Source organism: Scatophagus argus, chromosome 6 (assembly GCF_020382885.2).
Source record: "Scatophagus argus isolate fScaArg1 chromosome 6, fScaArg1.pri, whole genome shotgun sequence".
In the NCBI taxonomy this organism is placed as follows: Eukaryota; Metazoa; Chordata; class Actinopteri; family Scatophagidae; genus Scatophagus; species Scatophagus argus.
Genome location: NC_058498.1, coordinates 2384251 through 2405416, shown reverse-complemented (window position 1 = coordinate 2405416; position 21166 = coordinate 2384251). Strand labels below are relative to the sequence as shown.

Here is a 21166-nt window from a genome sequence, read left to right as displayed (position 1 = left end):
GTGCAGTGAAAGAAACGAAGAAGGAGGAGCTCGAGCAGACAGACTCAGACTCGAGTGCTTTAAGTTACTTTTACATTCAACCATCAGCACTGAAACTTCAAACAATGGAGAGATTCAGTCAAGAGAGCCACCATTAAAAAGCTAAAAAGAGAAAACAACGTTCCTGTCATGCTCGGCAGTAAAAATAAGAACAAAAAGCAGGTTTTGTTATGGCACTTTACTTTTCCTCATGTCTGCAAATCTTAACATTCAAAGGAAAAGTATTCGCTGGGCCCTGATGGGACTAGAGCTACTATTCGATAAATCGTTCACAGTTGAAACCCAATATCCGCATTCTAGCTTATTAATTGCCTCATCCAGTCATTACAGTTGAGAACAAGGACGCAGCTCAGATTCCCTTTAATGGCCTGAAAGCTCGACCTTCCCTGCTGATTAAATCTGCTGGTCAAATGAGATCAAAACGATTTAACACGCATGCATCAGCCTATTAGAGAGCACAGGGGCATTACAGGAGGCGTCTATACTTGCAGCAAACACGATCACCATGTAAAGAAAAAGCAAATCAAAATATGAGAACAATCACAGCGCAGGTTTTTAAATGACAGCTATACTCACTTTGAACCACATGAAACTCCATTTACAAGGTACGACACTGGCAGCTTGTTTCTGTCTCGCACATTTAAACTGCAGTTTATTTAGTCACAAAGGTCGGCTACACACCTTTCAAACACTTCGACTAACTACTTCATAGTTCAAAGCAACAGGTTCAAATGAATATTTATTCTTACCATAATAGCTTGGCTTGACATCAACATAGTACTGGCAATATAAGGCTCCACTTCCCACATCAACACTTAGAGGAAATCATTTCTAAACACATCAACAAAACACGACCAGGTGAGATTGTCATAATGTTTGTAATGAAGCCAGACTGAACCAGAGAAGAAGAGGTGGTGATTGTCCAGCCCTTTGCCCCTCCTAACATCACAAGATGGAACAGGGCCCCCTTGTGGCTGCTGCTGGATCTGCACTGTTATTTCTTCAAGCAGCAGAACAACAGGGCAGTACAGTTTCCGGTCAGCCCTTCTTTCTCTCTCTGGACTCACAGAAATAACGGATTTGGTCATTTGCAGGTCAAGAGATGTGCAGACGTGGAGTAAAACTGGACAAAATGTGGTTGAAAAGCCTGATGGCCAGAGTCGAATGTTTTAGCTTCCACTGAGGACACTGAGGTTGAGTCATCTTTACCGTTTCTGGGAATGTGGACTCACTGGATTTACAGTTTGAAATAATAAGACATTTTATAAAGTTGTTGCTATATTTCAGAGTCTGACATACACTTTTGAAGAAATGTTATACCACCGTGTAGACAAAAAACAAAACTATTTCACCAGATCCACAATAGAAAAATGGGATTCACATGCAAGATGAGTACTCGAAGACTCAAAGTTAAGACTAACCTTTCTGTCTCTATCGTCCTCTAAAGATTTTCACTTCTCATTTTAAACTCGACAGCAAAGACGTGCTCTCCTGTTGTTTCTGAGAATTTAATTATATTATATTTTTAAATACGGTGTTTGATATTTAAAATTAGGCTGTAAAAAAAATCTTCCTGGCAGTGTGGAGGCTTTGAAACACTTAAAATAATGTAAAAATCTACATTTAAAAAAATAAACATAACAATAAATTAGAAAGGTGGGTTTGCTGGGTTTTAAAAAAATATCAGTCAGGTCAAAAACTGAACTGAATTCATCAATAAATATTATTATTACTTTGATGCTTTAAACTTCCAATAAGCTGACAAAAGGATTTTAATTTTTCAGTAATTTGATTTGTGATTAGTTGATTTTTACACTCATTATTATTTAACTACATTTTGTCAGTCTCAGGAGTCCGTACTGACATGTTTTTACCTGCAAATCACCAAAATGATGTTCAGTGTGTGACTTGTGTGGAGAAAAACTCAGCATTTAACCACAGTACAACACTGAGCAGGTGTACTCTTCTATTGTCATCAGTTATAAATAACGTGTATTCGGAAACCAGCAAATATCAAAGAATTTGCTCATTTTCCCGCTTCAAGCTTGTCTTTAAAGACGCTTTCAGACCGAGTTATTTCTCTCCTTGCAGAAATGAGCCATTCGAGTCACATTAAATTGAAATTTGTCTCATATTTTCAAATTCTTTGCGGTTTGGATCCATGAGACTCTTTGTAATTCTGTATTTTTCAGTTTTTCTGCTGGAGAGAAAAACAAAGGACGCGTCAGTAAAAGAAGAAAATACTTTGCTCTTGTGTGCGCCGACACATCGAGTCGCTTGTTTCAAAACGCCAATCTGTCGTACGTTCTGCTCATCTTCAGCAAAGACGAGTTGAAGCAGCTTGAAGGCCTCCAGGTTTGAAACGCTTATTTAGTCTTAAGCATCATAAAAGCACTTTGTTCAACCCTTTTCTTTACTTTGCAGTTTCGTTTTAAAATCAAAAAACAAATCTCTTTTTTTATTTTAAATCATCAACAGAAGTCAGAATATTTTTGTTTTGTGCTTAAAGGCACTTTTGGAGACACAACGTAAAGTCGAGCGTCGGGATTCAGAGGATAGTCGAGTCGGACCAAAGAAAAAATCTGCTGTGACATCAGCTGCAAGGCCAAGTCAGCCTTTGCAAACAGATACGGCCGTGCAAAACCTCAGCAAAGAGTCGATTAATTCGTCTTTGGAATGAGAGAATCACCCAGAGTTAAAAGTCCCCTCTACGACGGTGACATCCGTCTCAATGTGCTTGTTTTCACGCATAAAGAGACCAAATGCCACCAGAGACAGTAACTGCAGAAAGACGGAGATGCTGCAAGGTGGTACAAAAAATCCCCCTCGTTAATCAAAATGAAAACAGATTTTCCAAATGGTCATTTTTCAGAAACAAATTAGGAAATTTAGTCCAAGAACAGTGAATGTTTCCAATGGTCTACACCTTCACCTGGACCAGTACAACGTTGAAACTTCCTGCAGGAGGCTGATGAAGAGTCTCAGCATTAAGAAAGTGAAAAGAGAGTCAGTGTTACAGAGCGCCGCCGCCACGGCAGCCCGGCAAGACTCTGAGAGTTCGCGAAGAAAAAGGAGAAATTTAACATCCAATTGAACACTGAATTAACTTAAAGAAGAAAAAGAAAATCACATGGACAATAAATACGATTTCATGCATGCAGATGAACTCATGATTCGAGTCCTTTTTCGTTGACATTTTCTGTACTGACGGCTGACCTCCTGAGGCGTCTTCTTCTCAGGACTCTGCAGTGCTGAGATCCGAAGGGGAGGTTTGTGGTCGTAGTCGGTGAACCTCAGCACTGAGCACACATCCGAAGAAGACCCTCAGAGTCTTCACACACACACACACACGCACACACACGCACGCAACAGCAGAAAACACGTCCTTCTCGTGAAACCTGCCTTTTCACACGCAGATGAAACTTCTCCTCCACATTGTTCATCTGCCATTATGTTGTTTTACACGGGTCACAGTTCACAAACAGGGGATTGTGCCATTAGTGGGAAAAAACACTGAGCTTTCACACACGGTCACACACAAAGAGCTGCGAGGAATGAAGCCTCTTCGGCTCCGATTAACAACACCGACGTGAGCGTGAACCTTCACTTTTTAAATTGTTGTCAACAGATTTAACTAAACTACCCTTTTAAGATATTTCAGATGTGTCAGGATCAAAGCAGCAGACACTGAGATGTCATGGATTTCAGTCCAGGGTTTGGGCAGTCAAAAAAATTAAATACTGCATTTGCCATCATGCAGCGTGTACTCAAAGAGGAGCGCAGCGTGTACTCTAACTAAATGTTGAGGGTTGACGTTGAGGACGTCCTCGGGCAGACTGGAATGATGGTACTGCAGAGCTCTCTGGTCCCTCTGTGCTGAACAGCAGCAAATACTGTAGCACCAGACACGTTAAAACACTCAGACGATATGTACAAAGAGATGACCGCGCTTCTCCCGCAGGTTACAGCCCAACGAGACGTTTGACGAATACGTGAGATTCATGCCCTTTGAAGACGACTCGGGAACAGGTTTGTGTTCCAGCTGGACCCGGTCAGAGGACATGAAGAGATTTCAGAGTGAGGCAGGTCAGACTAGAGGCTGTTCCGGGTCGCTGGAGCTGAGTTGGGTTTCCATCATGGTTTCGTCTGGGTATGGGTTGGGGTACGGGTTGAGGAACGGGTTGGTGAGGCTGGTCATCGGGACGAGGGTGGGGGTGGCAGGTTTGGCGGCGTCAGGTCCAGAGGCGCCGTCGTTGCCGGACGTGGCGTCCCCGCTCAGGTGGCCGGGGTCTCGGCCTGCAGGCTGGACATGCGGATCTGCGAGCTGCTCTTGCTGAGGATGGACAGCTGCGTGCCCCCGTTCACCCCACTGCTCGCCAGCGAAGGATGCCGATGCTTCAGGTCCACAGCAAAGTACCTGTTCACCGTCCAGCTGCGCCATTTCCTCTTGATCTCCGATTGCACCTTGAGGGATATACTTCACAAGGTCATTATTAATGGACCTCGCTGGAAAGAGACAAGCTCACTGTCCCTCAGCCTCACTCTATGTCTCTGTATTTAAAGGGAAATCCCTGCATTTTTAACCCTGGGCCATGTATTTACACATTTTGGTGTGTAAAGGAAAGGTTTTGGAATTGGTCTGAAACCGCTCTGAAATCTGAGCTGTTAGATATTCAGCCATGAAGGTGGAGATAAAATCCAAACTTCCTGCAACAACTGACCTCTCTGTCTCTCTGGCTGAGACTCAGAATGACAACCCAGGGTTAAAAATACCTGAATTCACCTGTAAGGAATTCACCTAAAATACTATTTTCTCCATGGAAATACATTGGCTTAATTTTCAGCTGGGTTTTATGTCTCCACACACCAAAATGTTTTGTAGTTCCTGTTACCGAAAAGGTGAGAAAATGTGAGCCGCTGTTTGTGAAACAGTGAAACCACAAGTTGTGGTACAGAATTTTTCATTTTCAGTAGATTTTTAACCATCACAAAAGGATTTCAGATGTTTGTGACTAAATCAGACAATACCTTATTATTTGCATTTCAAATACATGTTTTGTTACATATGTTTGATTATTAAATTGTTGTCGTGTGAGTTAAAGTCATGAGGAGGTTTACCTCTCCATTCAGGAAGCAGTAGAGGACGGCCACCACAAAGCCCTGAGGAGACACAGGAAGTCAGACATGAGACATGAGACACATGGACACACGGTGCAAAAACCACAACCAGCTGGAGTCTGACTGGCTTTTTCTCTTGACTACTGAGAAATTCACCACAATCAAATTGTCTTTTTAATGAATGAGGTCTCATCTAAGGCCTTTGATATTGGATTTGTATTTAACAGCAAGTTGACGGATTTTTTTTTAAAAAAAAGAAGCTTTTTTGACTCATTGGATCAAGTCTCAAGTGTTCAGAGTCCGGGTCAAGTCGGGTCAAGTCTCACAGCAGTCAGGTCTAAAGCCTCGTCCCTCCTGCGCTGGCTGTTACTTAATTCAATGACTGGCCGTCTGTCGTCGGTCACCTGGAAGGATCCGAGGCCGAGTTCGAACACCAGACGCTCTCGCTTGCTGACGTTCTCAGGGGAGAAGGCAAACACAGTGTAGTGGATCCCAAACAGAGGGATCAGGAGCAGAGTGGAGCGGGCCAACCTCCTGCAGGACCACACACACACACACGCACGCACACACACACACACACACACACACACACACACACACACACACACACACACACGCACACACACACACCGTGTTCAGTTGGTTTTCCTTTTGTTAAAGTCTAGTTTTGTACTTTTGTGAACTAAAATGTTTTTGTCACACTGGTTCGGTTTGATTTTAGTTATCTATAAAGCTGTGATAAAATGTTTTCATTTTGTGCGGTTACAGTTGATTAAACTTATTTCACTGTGTTTCAAATAAAATCTGAAGAGAATCATTTTCCTCGCTGGGCTTCAGTCAAGAACATTTTCTTCTTCTCCTGATTCATCTGAGCCTCACCTGAGAGGCCACTTTAACACCAGAGCTCCGACTGCACTCTCTGTCAGAGTTAGAAATCGTCGCATTTTCGATCCACACGTTTTGCAGACTTAGCATTTGTTTTTTGTTTTGGCTTAATTAAAAAAAATGATTGAATGGAAAATTGCTTTTAAGAAAACATTGAGTCTGCGAGAGAGTGAACGCAGCCTTTTTATAAAGCGTGCAGAAGAGCAGCAGAAAGCCAAAAGCAGCTCAAATCACACCAAATGCATGCAGACAGAAAATGCAGAATGGGAAGTAAAATTGCTCACAGGTAAATGCTGGATTCATTTCCACCGATATCTGGAGACTGTAACTTCTGCACAAGGATGATGATGATGCCAATGAAGAGCACAAAGTTGATCTGTAAAAAAGAAATTTTATGTAATTTAAAAAAAAAAAACTATGGAAGGACTGTTTCCTTGTGGTCATGAGTGATATCGTACCATAATGGAGGCCAGCACGGGTCCCTTGATCACCCACCAGATGGCAGCATTGTCATTCATGTCCCAGCACCTGAGAGACCGTAAGAGAGACTCACTCAGCACCAGATCAGACCAGCTTCGTCATGAGACTCAGCTCGGTGGTTCCTCACCTACCCGATATCATCAAAGTGCAGCCTCAGCACCGCCCAGATGGTCACACACACTGTGGGGGTTCCTGTTGTCACAGAAAACACCAACACATGGCGCAGCCTTCAATAAGGAGGTCAGGACTACAAGCAGCTAGGAAATGAGCAGCTATGAAACGTGATGTCTCACCCCAGCCGATGATGATGTACCAGTAGAAATATCTCTTCTCGGGGAAGAAGGTCTCCACCAGTAAGGTGAAGAGGTACAAGCCCTCGATGAAGAGCCAGAAGTAGTTGGAAAGAACGCAGTAATGGAAGAATATCATCACTGCCCGACACTCCAGCTTCAAGGAGAGAAAAGACAACAAGAGACTCAACGGACGCTCAAAGTGAAATGTTAACACAGTGTGCAGACGTGTTTGTGTTGCTCACAGTGTGTATGAAGCAGTGCTCGCTGTCCTCTTTGGCGTACAGCACGCCGTCTTTGATGAACACCGAAATAGCCCTCAGGATGAACGACACGAAGAGGTTCATGTGGATGAAGTTCCTGGTACAGTGAAGCTTCCTGTGCAGAAAAACACACGATGACATTCACATTAAAATGAGCATGAAAACTGACAGTCATCAGAATGAATGTTTGCATCTCGGCTGTATTAACTTCTACAGATTTAGTGTAATTAAAAAGTCTTTTCACTGGTCTCCTTATTGGATATCAGTTACATGCTGGATGCTGCAGCTGACTGGATCGGATACATGACAACGAGCTTTTTAGTTATCTATAAAGCTGTGATAAAATGTTTTCATTTTGTGCGGTTACAGTTGATTAAACTTATTTCACTGTGTTTCAAATAAAATCTGAAGAGAATCGTTTTCCTCGCTGGGCTTCAGTCAAGAACATTTTCTTCTTCGCCTGATTCAGCTGAGCCTCACCTGAGAGGCCACTTTAACACCAGAGCTCCGACTGCACTCTCTGTCAGAGTTATCACTGGACTTTCACACCAGAGTGAACACAGACGACAGATTAAGCCAAAGAGTATCACTGCTGAGCTTTATATTTAATGTGTTTTCTTTTCATGAGCTGCAATTTCCTTCTTATGGACATGATTAAAGTCAGAGACGGTCTGTCAGCAGGAAACACTTTTCACATCATATATTATCGTAATGCAGTCCCATCCATGAGCCCCCAGACGCCTCACCTGAACCTGCACAGGATGACCATGGCCATGGTGAGCGAGACCAAAGAGGTGCTGTAGCCCACAGTGTACAGAGCCTTCACCGACACGTAGTACATGTCCTGAGGCGGAAACACAAACACCACAGAACCTGAGCAAACTGCAAAGACTTTTCTCACGTAAAACGACCCAACTGTGACGCGGCTGCAGGCGTAAACTGACCGTATGGCTGCTGTTTCCCTCCTCATACAGACAGGCGTCGATGTAGTGAGGGAAAGTGTCTGACCAGCCGAACTCGGTGCAGTTACGGCTCACCTTCCCCAGCTCTGTGGACACAGGACACCTCACCTGATTATGGCAGAAGCAGACTTACTTCTGGGGTTAAAAAAAGGAAGCGATGCAGAACCACCTCCAGCAGCAGCTGCACGTTCATTCTGTGAATTTTGCCAATACAGCAGTACACAAACACACACTGCACTTGTGAGGATCCTCCCTAAGCTCCTGACTGTGACCTCCGTCCAAACAAAAACCCTTGACCTCAAAACAAATGGACAAAATGTCCTCAGTACAGTAAATGTGGCTTCACACACAGCGTGAGTCCAACAAAACCAACATAACTGACCGTAGTCTTCTTCACTCATGAACTGAGAGAAGAGTTCGGGACAGTTGACTTCGACCACCTCTCCGATCCTCGCAGGCTGCCAACAGGTCAGGTTGTCCCACATCCACGGGCAGCCTGAGGACACAACAGGTTCAGAAAAAGGGCGAACATGAAACTCATTCAGAATTAGTGCAAAATCACAGATCTGAAATGTCAGCTCCCATGGCAGCAGCCGTTATGAGTCCATATCGCTGTTACCCAAAAGTCTTTCATCACACCTCCTGTTGGTAGTAAACAGTCAGTAATTATATGTGTCACTTTCTGCTAGCACAGCCTGTGGGCTGCTCATTTCAAATTTTATTTATATATTTTGGCTTTTTTTTGGTTTCTGAAACAAGGAGACAAGGAGACAAAAGACAATCAAGAAAGAGAATCAGAGAAAGGAGACTTGCACTGCATTTTATGGCTGGTGGTTTATGTTAAAATCGCTTTAGATGGGACACAAAGCTGGAAAACGCGGTTGCAGCCCTCAGTTATGGCTGAGATGTTGGCTTTTGGCCGTGCACACAGCTAAAACAGGATGGTCTGATTTCCAAATTTAGTTTGTGACTTAGTAAAGCAGCTCTGACTGATCTCCATACAAAGACGAACAATGTTCCCCTTCAAGCAGCTCATACATGTTCACAGAGTACAGTGGCAAGATTTTAAATACAAAACATATATACATGAAATTATAAATTAAACTATCCAACAGTTAGTAAAGCTGAAACGATAAGGCGATCAATCAATTCGATCCATCAGTCAGAGATGCCTGTCACTCACTGTCTCACTGATCATCTCTCATTTTAAGCCTCCTCATCATCAGCATTATGAGATGCTGCCAGTTAAAGCCTCAGCTCCTCCTTCACCCTGTCAGAGTGAAGCATAAGAATTCATTCACACACACACACAGACATCATCCCCCACCTACCAAACTCTGGATCGTTCCCAGGATCATCCGACGCCATCATCTCCATGCATTTCTCCTGCTCCCTCTTGATCACACAGTTTGAGGGCACCTGTTGGCTCGCGACCTGGAAAACAACACGAACACGCACACACACACCACAAAGAGAGAGAGAGCGAAAGAGAGAGAGTGGAGTGGTTAGACATCAGGAAGGACCCTAAGGTAAAACGGAAGAGGCTGCTTCATTAGCTTCAGCATGTGCTTCACACCACAGTGTGGGAGAGGTCTTAGCTCTGGGATCTGTTTATGCACTCAGCCAATTAAACAAGCCGCTTCAGAGCTGCTGGCCCTCTCCCCGTGCTAACTGACCCAGAGGAGGGGCGTTACTCCAGTGAAAACAAGGCAGGAAAGGCTTTCAGACGTGCACTTGTCACAGCGGTCCGTGCCAGCCATTTGTTCACGACCAACACACACAGGAGAGTGTTTAAGCTTGCAAACACGAGGCCAGAGATCAGAGCCCTCAGTCCCAGAGCGGTCATGTCCAGACATGGCGGTCATGTCCACAGACGTTTCCCGCATAGCCTCTCTGACACGATGCTGGGCTGACGCTGGGGACGGAGGGGGCCAGGGGATGGAGGAGGTGGATGTCTGGTAAGAAGGCGATCTGGTGTCTCCGTGTTGGCGTCAGTCCTGGAGACGTAACGTCACAGTTTTATGGGGTGCAGCAGAGGAGCAGTGAAGCATTTAGATGCTGACGTCAACAGCACCGGCTGGGATTCACTCACTGAAGGTTTACCAGAGACACAGCAGTTTGGGGGCATTGTGTGTCGACACACGACTCCGCCGGACGATTGATGTGCACTTAAATTGAATTCACTGGCAGTAAAAGCACAGATGGCTGGGCTGATGACATTCTCAAGACCGCTGTTACATGAATGTGGATGTTATTGCATCTTAAACCATTTGTGAGACATTGTAGACACTAGTTTGGTCACATCCATGGACTTGGAAGAAAAAACACTGTTATTGCTTTTTACCTCCATATTGGATCAACCTTCAGCTTTAAAGCTGCACTTATCAGTATGTTTATATCAACAGATAAAATCTGTGTGTGCGATCTGGAAGAGGCTACAGGAAAGGTTAGGAAAGTCAAACCACTCAGTTAGAAGGTCTTGCACACCCACGCAGGTGTTTTCACTTCGTTCACCTGATCAGACTCCTGTTCAGGTTCAGGCTGAGGGCTCCATGTAAGAATGAATCTTCCTGCCTTAACAGATGCAACACATCTAACGGAGATATCAGTCAGGGACGATCTGTACACACCCACACAGGGCTGAGAAAAGATCTGCTCAGGTGAAATAAGTGGAGACACCTGCAGAAGTGTGGACATTTGGGTCAAGGTTGAATACTAAAAAACCTTCATCTATAAACTGAGTGGCATTCTGCTGATCCTTTTTGAGTTTTAACCCCAGACTAAACAAAATTCAGCTCATTGAATTATTAAAATTTAAAATATAAACCCTCGCAGCATGAGATGTGATTTACACCTGGACCGTCAGTGAACACATCCACCCCTCTAAGCCCACACCTTCGCTTCTCACCGTGTGACATTCCAGTCGATTGTTAACACTCTCACACTCTCACTCCACACGTGCCTTTTCTCTCGCTAACTTTTCCTCCAATCTAGGCAGAGGGCATCAACAAAGCAGTACTTTCACGGGTTGTCAGTGAATGCACCGATCATCATCATCATCATCTGTTTGAAGTGTGCAACAATAAATCGTGGCCATGTGCGCTCCAGTGAAGCAGCTAACTTTCAGCTTTTCACTGGCAGCTAATATGTACAGACGTCTGTCAAGAGTCCCTGCTGTGAAGTCAGGAGGACATCAGAGAAGATGCTGACACTGAGGCTGACAGGCAGCAGCATGAGTTTCTGTTGGTTTCAAAATATTTGCACACATATCAGACACTATATAGACAAAAGTATCCAGACAGCCTCTTTATGGGGCTGTTCCTCAGGGTTTGAGCTCAGCCCCTGACTTCCAGTGAAGGGAAATCTTAATGCTTCAGCATACCAAGACATTTTGGACAATGCTATGCTTCCAACTTTGTGGCAACAGTTTGTTGAAGGCCCTTTTCTATTCCAGCATGACTGTGCCCCAGTGCACAAAGCAAAGCTCCATAAAGACATGGTTGGATGAGTTTGGTGTGGAAGAACTTGACTGGCCCACACAGAGCCCTGACCTCAACCCCATCCAACACCTTTGGGATGAACTGGAACGGAGATTGTGAGCCAGGCCTTTTGGTCCAACATCAGTGTGTGACCTCACAAATGCTCTACTGCATGAATGGGTGAAATACCCCAGAAAAACATTCAAACCCCCCACAGAAAGCCTTACCAGAATAATGAAAAAAAAAAAATCGAACAGTGTGCATTTAAATAATCATGCTCAAAACCAAATCACTTTTATTTCCTGTGGACTTGACTGGGCTACTTCTGCTTGCGTACAGTTTTGGCGACTCTCCCCCCCCTGCTCATGCCTGAAGTCAGTTACATTATGACTAACATGAGTCAGAGAAGATGGTGGTGGTTGTTTGGAAAACACTGTGGGAATCTTGTGGACTTTAAACAAGTTGCTGTGTTTATTTCTCTGCGGTTTAACCTCCTGTGACTAATTACATCATATCTGTTTGGCCTAAATCACTCCACTACATCTAACTAGGTCAAACTGTCGTTCGTGAGTGTGTGTATTTAAAATTTGTCTTATGATTATATCACGCATGTAAGTGCTCATTTGTACTTAATAATACGACACAGTGTCATAGTCCTGATGATTTTTGTCTTCTGTTTCCTGTTTTAATTTGAAATATTGTTTTTTTTGTTTGTTTGTCTCAGCGCCTTGTGTGTCTCACATTCCTCATGTTTGACATGCTTTTGGGCACATCTTGTGTCCAATAGTTTGACTTTAGTGAAGGAGAAGGAGCAGGTACCATTTTAAGGGTTTTTAGAAGGAGAGGAAGAGGCTTTATTTGTCACATGCAGTCATATCATGAAACTCTAGATTTAACCCATCCCAGAGGAGACCAACTGCACATCTAAGCCAGTGCCCACTTCAGGGACACTGAGTGGACAATTAAGTTAATATACCAAAAGCACCTTGCAGAAACCCTCACAAGCACAGGAAGAACATGCAAAGCCTCCGTGCTGCAAGCCACCGTGAATATCCTTCTCATGTATGCCTGAATACATGTGTGTGGGGGCGTCTTTCAGGTAAGACGTCTTCTCTGGGCTGCTCTTTTGACCATTAGGCATGAGGACTTAACAAGGACTTCCAACTACTCTTTTATATGGTGTATCTCAAAATGATTTTCTTTTTCAGCCCAGTTTCCCAGGAGCGTTGACCTCGATCAGCCCAAACATCTGAAAACACGTCCACTTTGACTGTGTCAATGCAGCAGTGGCCTCACTGGAGAGAGCAACACATAACCCATAACTCATTCCCACAACCGGTCAATCTGCCCAGCTCTGAGTCCCTGCCTTCCCCTCTTTCAGGCCTCCTGCTGTCGTCCACCATCTTCTCTTAACCTCGTCTCTCGGTTTCTCAGACAACACCTCAGCCCGAGGGAGATGACTCACGTTTAACAACAGCTTTTCACGGAGGAGAGGCGATGAGGAGTCTGATAACGAGGACAGGAATGATGTTGAATAAACAATGAATAAATGATGAGAACGCATCTTTATCCACCATCCCTCAAACACGGCGATCAATTCATTATTGATGCAGACACTCCATATGGTTACTTTAACTGTACGAGTGATTGTGCAGGTGCGTAAAAATCAGACCTCAATCCCTGTTTGCTGAATGTATTCATGTTCAGCTTCACCTGTTGCATCTGACATTTTATCCTTTAAAGGTACAAGAGCAGTTTAAATCAGCTCACCAAGGGGAAGAGGAGGAGGAGGAGGGTGAGGATCAGCGCTCTGATGTTAGCAGCAGACATTTTGGGTTTCTCAGTCAGGAGTTTCCTCTGAACACCGAGCTCTTACAGCTGGACAGACGAACGCAGCAGGAAGTCAGCTCACCTTGGGATCTGAAAGACAAGAGAGAGTGGGACATCATGACACAGGGCGTCTGCATTATGTCTCATACATTACACTTACTCTCTTTAAATGTCTGTGTATATCTCTGAAGAGCCGGAGAGCACGTTTCCTTTAAACAAATGGAAATGTTTAAAAAAACCTCCATTAAACTCCATTTGGATCTGACTCAAAGTAAATCTGTGACACATGGAGCCAGTTTTTCTCTGAAAGGGACAGACGCCAAAATTAAAAACACAACACAGTGTTTTACAAGAACAAATGAACCTTAATTCCTTGAGTGCGGTTTTTCCATCAAGATTGTTTTATCGCGAGTTGGTGTGAGACAGGCGCATGTGAGCTGTGAGGATCCATCCATCTTCTGATCATCAGGTCTGTTCAGGAGAACATCTTAAAATCAGTCTGTATAAGCCATGTACAGTATCTTTATTGGTGTAAGTCATTTGCAGTCACTGGACTTTCGCCACGACAACCGTCCAATCAGTGCTCTGTATGAACTTCATGTCTACTCCTCTTGGTTCGTTTGTAAAAAGACCTGTGTGAACAGGAAGTGGACCAGAGCTGCTGTCACAATGCATCATGTTTTTCCACTGAACTTTGTGTGAAAACACCCTTAAATACTGCAGGTAGGATTAATACAAGCAGAAACAGCCACAGTGAGGTTTTAGAGCTGCCGCACCTCCAACACATCATCAGATCGCCGTGTTTTGTTGTGGGAAAACACTGACGTGATGCCAGCACGGCCTGAACGGTCCCGGTTTCTTACGGCTCAGCTTGACGCCTCTGAATGCCTTATTTTATTCATACAAAACGTTTAGAGAATGTACACAGAGTGTGGATGGATGAATGGAAAATCATTTTCTGCCAGTCAACTATAAGACCAATCAACCAATTTAACTCCAGACAAAAAGTCATTTTTCAAACATTCCCCGGTAACAGGGTGTCAAATGTGAGGAAATCTGATCTGTAATCTGATATCTTCTTTTCTTTACAACGTGGCACACAGTGATTCGATGATTTTTCTGTGTGAACACAAGCATGTCATGTTGCGTGTCTGTAACGATCCCGTGTTCCTGTGTCCTCATGGACGCAGCCCGACTCTGCAGGCCTGGAGGGTTTGCACGAGTGAAGCCAAGTGGCAGGACTGAACGTTCGGCCTCGTCCCACAGGGAGAGCCTGGCAGCTTGGCATTCGTGCTCCACCAAAACGCTGCCAGAGACAAACTCCTCCTCCTGCCGTTGTCAGGGGCAACGGCTGAGAGCTGCTGAGTTTGGATCTGAAGTGAAGCACGTGGACCTGGACCCTGCTTCTGCTCCTTCTTGTGCTCTACTGTAAACACGGTCCCTTAGATTTCATCACACGCTTCAGTTTTTAATCTGAGCAAATGCTGACACTAAACTCAGTCCAAAGTTCAGTAGAAACGATGGAATCTTCCAGATTTCCGCACGCAAAGTAAGCACATTTAATTTGAATCATGCACACTGAATATTAATGTATTACAGCCCCACTCAGGCAGGACCTTCATTCAAATTTTGCCAGAATAAGTCACAGAACAACACACACACACACACACACACACCAGAAAATTTACAAAACAAGACACAACATGAATGGGCGACTGCAGCTTTGCCAAGGTCAGCATAATGGCTGCTGATGCTCTTAGAAAAGCTTTCATGGTGAGTGCTCGAGCACAAACTTCCATTAATTCATTTCTGCAGATAAAAAAGAGTTACAAACCACCAAAACACTGATGGTATCTCGGTCTGCCTCAGTGGGAGTTGTGAAGAAGAAGAGGAGAAAAAAATAAGAGAAAGTTAAACCGTAAGTGAGGAGTTTTTCCATGAAATCAGGACGTGTGCGTCTTCCGTGGTAACAAACCTTAAGGAAAAACGCATGGGATGTCAGTGTCCGGTGTGTGGACGTAAAACAAATAAAAACAATGATCAGCGTGGTTAGAAATGCAAACTGACCAGAGCAGGTGAACTCTGAAAGACTGCAGCGAGGCAGGAAATCAAAATCACCAGAAAAGAAACTCATCTGATCAAACTCTAGACCAGACCCTCCAGGCTGACATTTAGGGGGAACAACTTGCAGGTTTCAGGTCTAAACCTGCAGTCTAAACCTGCTCTAATGGAAAGTTCTGGTGTGATTTAGCGCTAAATAAATACATTGGACCTGACTATACGGTACCTTCACTATAAGTTATCTTCTGAATCGAGAAAACAGCTGTGCATGTGCTGAGAGACGCGAGGGAGACCACACACTTCAAACACCCAGAATAAGAATCAGTCTGACAAAACGCATCCTGACATCTGCACAATCCAAACATAGAAACGGAATCAAAAGACGCTCCCGGTCAATTCAAACATCCCAGAATCGGATCGGAACTGCATTCACGACAGTTTACGACCCACTCGAACAAAAAATACAACTGGGACCCAGCCGAGAAAACATTAAACTGCAGGTGAACATTAAAGTCACATAACAGACAGCAGCACTGACCACACGCCGTCCAGCCCCGTTCTCTGAGGACACCCGGTCCTGTTTACTCAGTGAGTCTTATTAATATGCACAAGGCTGTACATGCATGCAGTGTTTACAGCTACCCACAAATGTAAAAAAACTTGAGGAAGTGTGTGTGTCTGTGTGTGTGTGTGTGTGTGAGCACAGCAGCTACTCAGGACCCTCCTCCCTCAGCTGTAATCAGTGTCTTAATGAGTCTCAACGGCTTTCATGTTCAACACTGTCAGCCCCAGTGTGTGCGTGTGTGTGTGTGTGTGTGTGTGTGTGTGTGTGTGTGTGTGCGTATAATGTTTGATGCTCCCTCTAAACAACACACACACATAATTAAAGAAACACACATGCAAACTAAACATATGCACATTTCAGTTTACTTCTGATGGCACTTCCAGCTAAAGTTTCATTCAAGAGGGGGAAGATAAATGAAGGAGGAACTGAAAAAGGCGGCAAAGCAGCAGCTGAAGGAGGAGGAGAGTGTGTGTGTGTGTGTGTGTGTGTGTGCATGTGTGTGTGAAAACACTCAGGATTTATCTCTCTCAGGGGTAAGCGGGAAAAGAGGAGTGAGACTCTCTTAATGATCACTCACCTACGACGCTGCCGCTCTGACGGGGAAAAAGGCTGTGAGGACCCCGTGATGAGGCACATCATTAGGTAGACAAAGAAAGAAAAGCATGGAGGGAGAGAGAGAGAGAGCGGGACTGAGACACTTTGATGTGTGTTTTCGGTGGGAGCAGTTTGGTCCCTCAGGACACGTTTTGGTCTGGTCAGGCTTTGACAGCTGCTGAGGCCTGGAGGGCTAAGGCATGCAGTGGCTTATCGCCCTCCAGTCCCTCACAGAGCCTCAGTTCTTCTTCTCTTTCTTTGTCTTCTTCTTCTTCTTCTACTTCTCATCTGAGCGCTGACTGATTCTCACTTCAGAAAAAACAAATGAAGAGAAGAGCAGATATCCTTCTGTGTGCTGCTTCACGAGTCATCATCTAATGTGCTAATCCAGCACCGGACCATTTAATTCCCAGTGAACATCACAGTAAGTCACTCAAGTTTCTGGCTCTAAATTTAGCCCATGGAATTATGGGAGGAATTAATATACACAGACATGACTTAGTCTTCATTATTTTTGGGGAGGGAGAGGGAGGAGCACTAATCACACAGAGAGAGAAGAAGAGAAGCAGAGAGGGAGAGGAATATGAGGAACTGTCCTGGTTTCTCGCTCCCATTATGTCCCCTTTTTCCCACAATTCACTGGGGGGCTGCGTCGTCCCGAGAATCAGGCAAAGACACGCTGGAGCAAAAAGCATCACATGTCCTCAGGCACACACACACACACACACACCAGGAGCAGCTAAAGATCAAATCCTGCAGAAAGTGAATACTCTGAAGCATCAAGATGATCTTTTGTTCATCATTTATTCACAGAATTCATTTGATTTTCTGTAGCGTAAGACCGCGTTTCCTGTCAGGATACGCACGCCACGAAGGCTCATGTGTTTTACAGGTAAGTTTACGTTGACGTCAAGTGTAACTGTTGCTAATATCTGGACGTTTTCCTATTGGTTGTTCTTCTGCCATGTACGAGAAGCAGAGGGCCAATCAGATCTGTTTTCTTTGTCTGATGTTCTTTCATTTGAGACGCTTCTCTCTGACTTCTGTGTGAAGGGATGTTAGCCAGTAAATTTTATACAGTTTCTGCACAACTGACGACACTCTGGTAGCCTCGTACAACAGCATGAGGAAAATGATCCTAAAATCAAGATTCTTCTGTTCGTGTGCTGAACTGCAGCACAGACGTCTGGTGATTGTGCTGTAAACTTGCTGCTAATTTGCTGCAGCACACACATTTTAGCACAGGTTTTTTTACTGACAGTGTGAGAAAATGCAGCCCATTAACGTGTCGTAAAATAGTTGATGGTCGATGCGTCTGCTAAATGTTTAGTGGCAACACATTTCACTTGCGTCCCCAAGCACCATTTACCACATCCACGTCCATCCGGAGGGGGGGTCAACACAAAACCCCAGCGCACAGTCAGCACAGCACAGTCCCATTAAAATGTAACTGAATATTGAACTTAAGAGCTCAAAACCATCTGAGCAGACAGAACAAGACAACCAACCAATCAGAAATGCTTGTTTATGTGTTTGTGTCTGAGGTAAACATTTGCTGACATGTTAGTCATGACAGAAAACAAGCAGGCGTGTGCTGACTACAGCACATTTAAGTCTTTCACAAAGTGGTTTTTGAAAATTTCGTCCTTCAAACACTTCAAACACTTAAACTTCTAACTCGACACACCAGATTATAAATGTGTCCTTGTCCTCAGGCTCAGCACAACACGCATAACTTTTTTGTCCCCCTCGTCTCACTCTACTGCGCTGTGATTGGCTGATACTACTGCGCCTCAGTTTTCACGTTCAGGGAAAAACTTGGTTTGGTTCACTGGGTTACAACAGAACCCCGAAGTAGAGCTCTGCATCAGGGCTCTGAGTAAAACACAAGCCAATCATAGCACAGAGGGGCGGGCCCAGGTGAGACATTAACAAAATAAATAAATAATTCACACTTGACAGGACATCACTCCATGATGGGCCAACCCTGAATCCAGAACCCAGAGCTCGAGTCCAGACTTCGGTCTGTAGTTAAGTGCTTTTGTGGCCTGAATTTCTCAGAGACAGACCATGACGGGCAGATCGTTTCCACTTCACCACCACGCTGACCCACAATGTTGTTGTTCTGAGTGCACGTCTGGTCCAACAGAACACTAATGAGAAAGAGCAATTCTTAAAAGGCTGGATCTGTTCTGACTGATAACTGAGGGCCCTGAGTAAAACTCCGAGCACACCCAGCAGCCGTAAGGCCTTATTCTCCTTAAACCAGTGCAAACACAACCCCCAGCACAAGCACACACACACACACACACCGGCACGAGGGCAGTCCTGGCACAGCGAGGTGAAAGAGGACCAACATCAAATCTGTGAACACCAGAGCCCTGGAGCTGGTGAACTGAAATGGAATGCAGCCACAACCGACAGGCCTGTGTGTGCAATGACTCAAAAACTAGAGTTGATGTTGTTGTGATGTGCATTTTAATGTGTTTCCACGCACACAATAACAACACACTGCTGCGTTAAGTTTCAGAAGGAAATGGTTTGGACCTGTTATGGGTTTCTTTGGATAGTAACGCTGCTTGTGTTCCTTCCAAACACACTTTCATTTTAAATTCTGGTGGAGACTAACACATTTTCCAAAAAAATACTAAATATGTGGGTGAGTTTTGTGGCTAAAATGGTACAAAAGACATCTTGAATATGTCCATCTGGCTGGATGTTTCAGCGTCACACACATCACTGAACTGCAGAACACTTCATATGAATGAAAAATGTATTCAGTTTAAAGGAGAAGTGGAACCTTGCCGTATGTGCAGCCTTTTGCATCAGCGTCCCTCACCGGGTCTCCTCGATGAGCCTGAGTGACACTCGGCTCATCCACGATGCTGGGTGTGTTACAAGGCTGCCGTGCTGAGTCTGGGCCCGACGCCTAATGTCCTCCCCTCCCTCACTTTCTCCCTCCTCTGCTGCTCAGGCCAGCCAACACAACGAGGCTAATTGGCCCATTTAAATGTCAGCATCACAGAGTTCACTTCCCCGACGTTTCTGTGTCCAATGTTTCAGCAGCAGCATCCTGTGTCATCTCGCACACCTCGGCCTCCAGAAAGTCAAGCAAATCTAAACAGGATTCTGCAGTTTCCCTGCATGTGATCACCAGATGTGAACCGTAAACGTCGCCATGTTATCCAGTTTGGTAAACATACAGTTTCAGAGCTCTCACAAAGGTCGAGCCCGGCTGTTTCACATAAAACACCTCCTACAAAGAGTCGACGCAGGCACTGATATCATCGCTGTTATTTTTGTGACTTTCAGCAGCTGTTTGGCCTCGGATCAGCATTCAGGACGGATGTTCATCTCATTCATCACTCTTTGTGAATGAGGCTGCAGCTGAGCATTCAGAAATGCAAACAAATAGCTGAACACGAGCCTTGTTTTTATCAGCCAATCTGCAGCCGTGCAGGAGCACACATCTTCGCACACCTTCACACACCTTTCTCTGGCCAGCCGTGAACATTCATAAACATTCAGCGGTGAGTGATGCTGAGAGGAAGCCCACCTCTGTCAAACACACACAGAACAGATGACTGAATAAAGACGTCTGGGATCCAAAGGGGTTTTTTGCAGCTGTTTTAACCCTATAAGACGCCAGCAGCGGAGAAGAAAAAGCAGCAATTGTGATTCAACAATAGAAGGATTGATCACAAGGTTGGTCCCCGTTTTTAACCTAAGGGCCTGGGTTTCATAGATCTTAGGACACACAGGAGCTCAGACACTACGTCCTTCAATATGCAGAATAAAGGGAAATGTTATTGGGTAATTCCTGCAATAAATCAGCATGTTATATGCTGCACATGATGTATGTACGACTGTATGAATGGCATGCAGACACAGAGACGAAGTGGCATCCCATGACTCATTTTTAACCATCAAATGTCATGTCCACTTCATTATTATTCAGGAACAGACTCCTCATGCATATGGACGAATAGACAGACGTTTGTCAGTACGCTGAGAGCGTGTTTGTGGGTATCAGTGAGCTCATGCACTGCATTTCTGTAGTCTCATATTCGATGTTTAATGTTGTCCCTTTGCAGTAATTGTGCAAACTGCGCGCTGTGCAGGGCAGGAACCTCCTCCTCACTGAGCCCAGGCGGCACATGCCGCAGGATCTCCGGCTGTGCTCCCCCTTCAAACATCCGTCAAGATGACAACGTTGTGCACAAACGCGGTGTTCAATTTGAGATTATGCGATTCTTAATCATCTGTTTGTGTCAAATCTTACCATTTTATGGAGATTTTCCAGGTGCAGCTCCCGCGCTGTGGGTCCCCCGGGTTGGTGAAAGGCTCCGCACACCGCAGGGGACAAACCAAACCCTCCCGGGGCTGAGAAGCTTCAGGACTCCCCGGTGGCTCCAGGCAGCACAACTTCCACTTCGGACAGACTGAGGTGGACTTTGTCCCGCCGGGACACAAATGCGACACGCTTTGCTTTTTCAGAAATTAATTCCGATCTTTTTCTTTGTCAGATCATTTCTGAGCGATTCTGCTGCCCCGCGGATGGCTGCTCGCTTCGCCCTCCACAGAAGAATGCACCGCGCAT

The 21166-nt window shown here is 44.8% G+C and overlaps 1 protein-coding gene across 4 annotated transcripts in view; it reads right to left on the bottom strand.

Moving 5' to 3' along the window:
• LOC124060774 (pituitary adenylate cyclase-activating polypeptide type I receptor-like) overlaps positions 1-21166 on the bottom strand; it is a 25223-nt gene extending 4057 nt beyond the window's left edge. Inside the window, exons 1-14 of one of the 4 annotated variants that reach the window (XM_046392070.1) lie at positions 20849-21166; positions 13287-13436; positions 9369-9471; positions 8420-8533; positions 8020-8123; positions 7822-7919; positions 7058-7190; positions 6816-6969; positions 6654-6714; positions 6501-6570; positions 6327-6418; positions 5562-5691; positions 5158-5199; positions 789-4516 (exon numbers count right to left, since the gene is read on the bottom strand). In XM_046392070.1, coding sequence (XP_046248026.1) covers positions 4127-4516; positions 5158-5199; positions 5562-5691; positions 6327-6418; positions 6501-6570; positions 6654-6714; positions 6816-6969; positions 7058-7190; positions 7822-7919; positions 8020-8123; positions 8420-8533; positions 9369-9471; positions 13287-13346 — 1551 coding nt within the window. In that variant the 5' untranslated portion in view covers positions 13347-13436; positions 20849-21166 and the 3' untranslated portion in view covers positions 789-4126. Of the gene's footprint in view, positions 1-788; positions 4517-5157; positions 5200-5561; positions 5692-6326; positions 6419-6500; positions 6571-6653; positions 6715-6815; positions 6970-7057; positions 7191-7821; positions 7920-8019; positions 8124-8419; positions 8534-9368; positions 9472-10551; positions 10784-13286; positions 13437-20848 lie in introns of those variants that run through there. The other 3 variants (XM_046392072.1, XM_046392069.1, XM_046392071.1) reach the window with 3 other exon arrangements.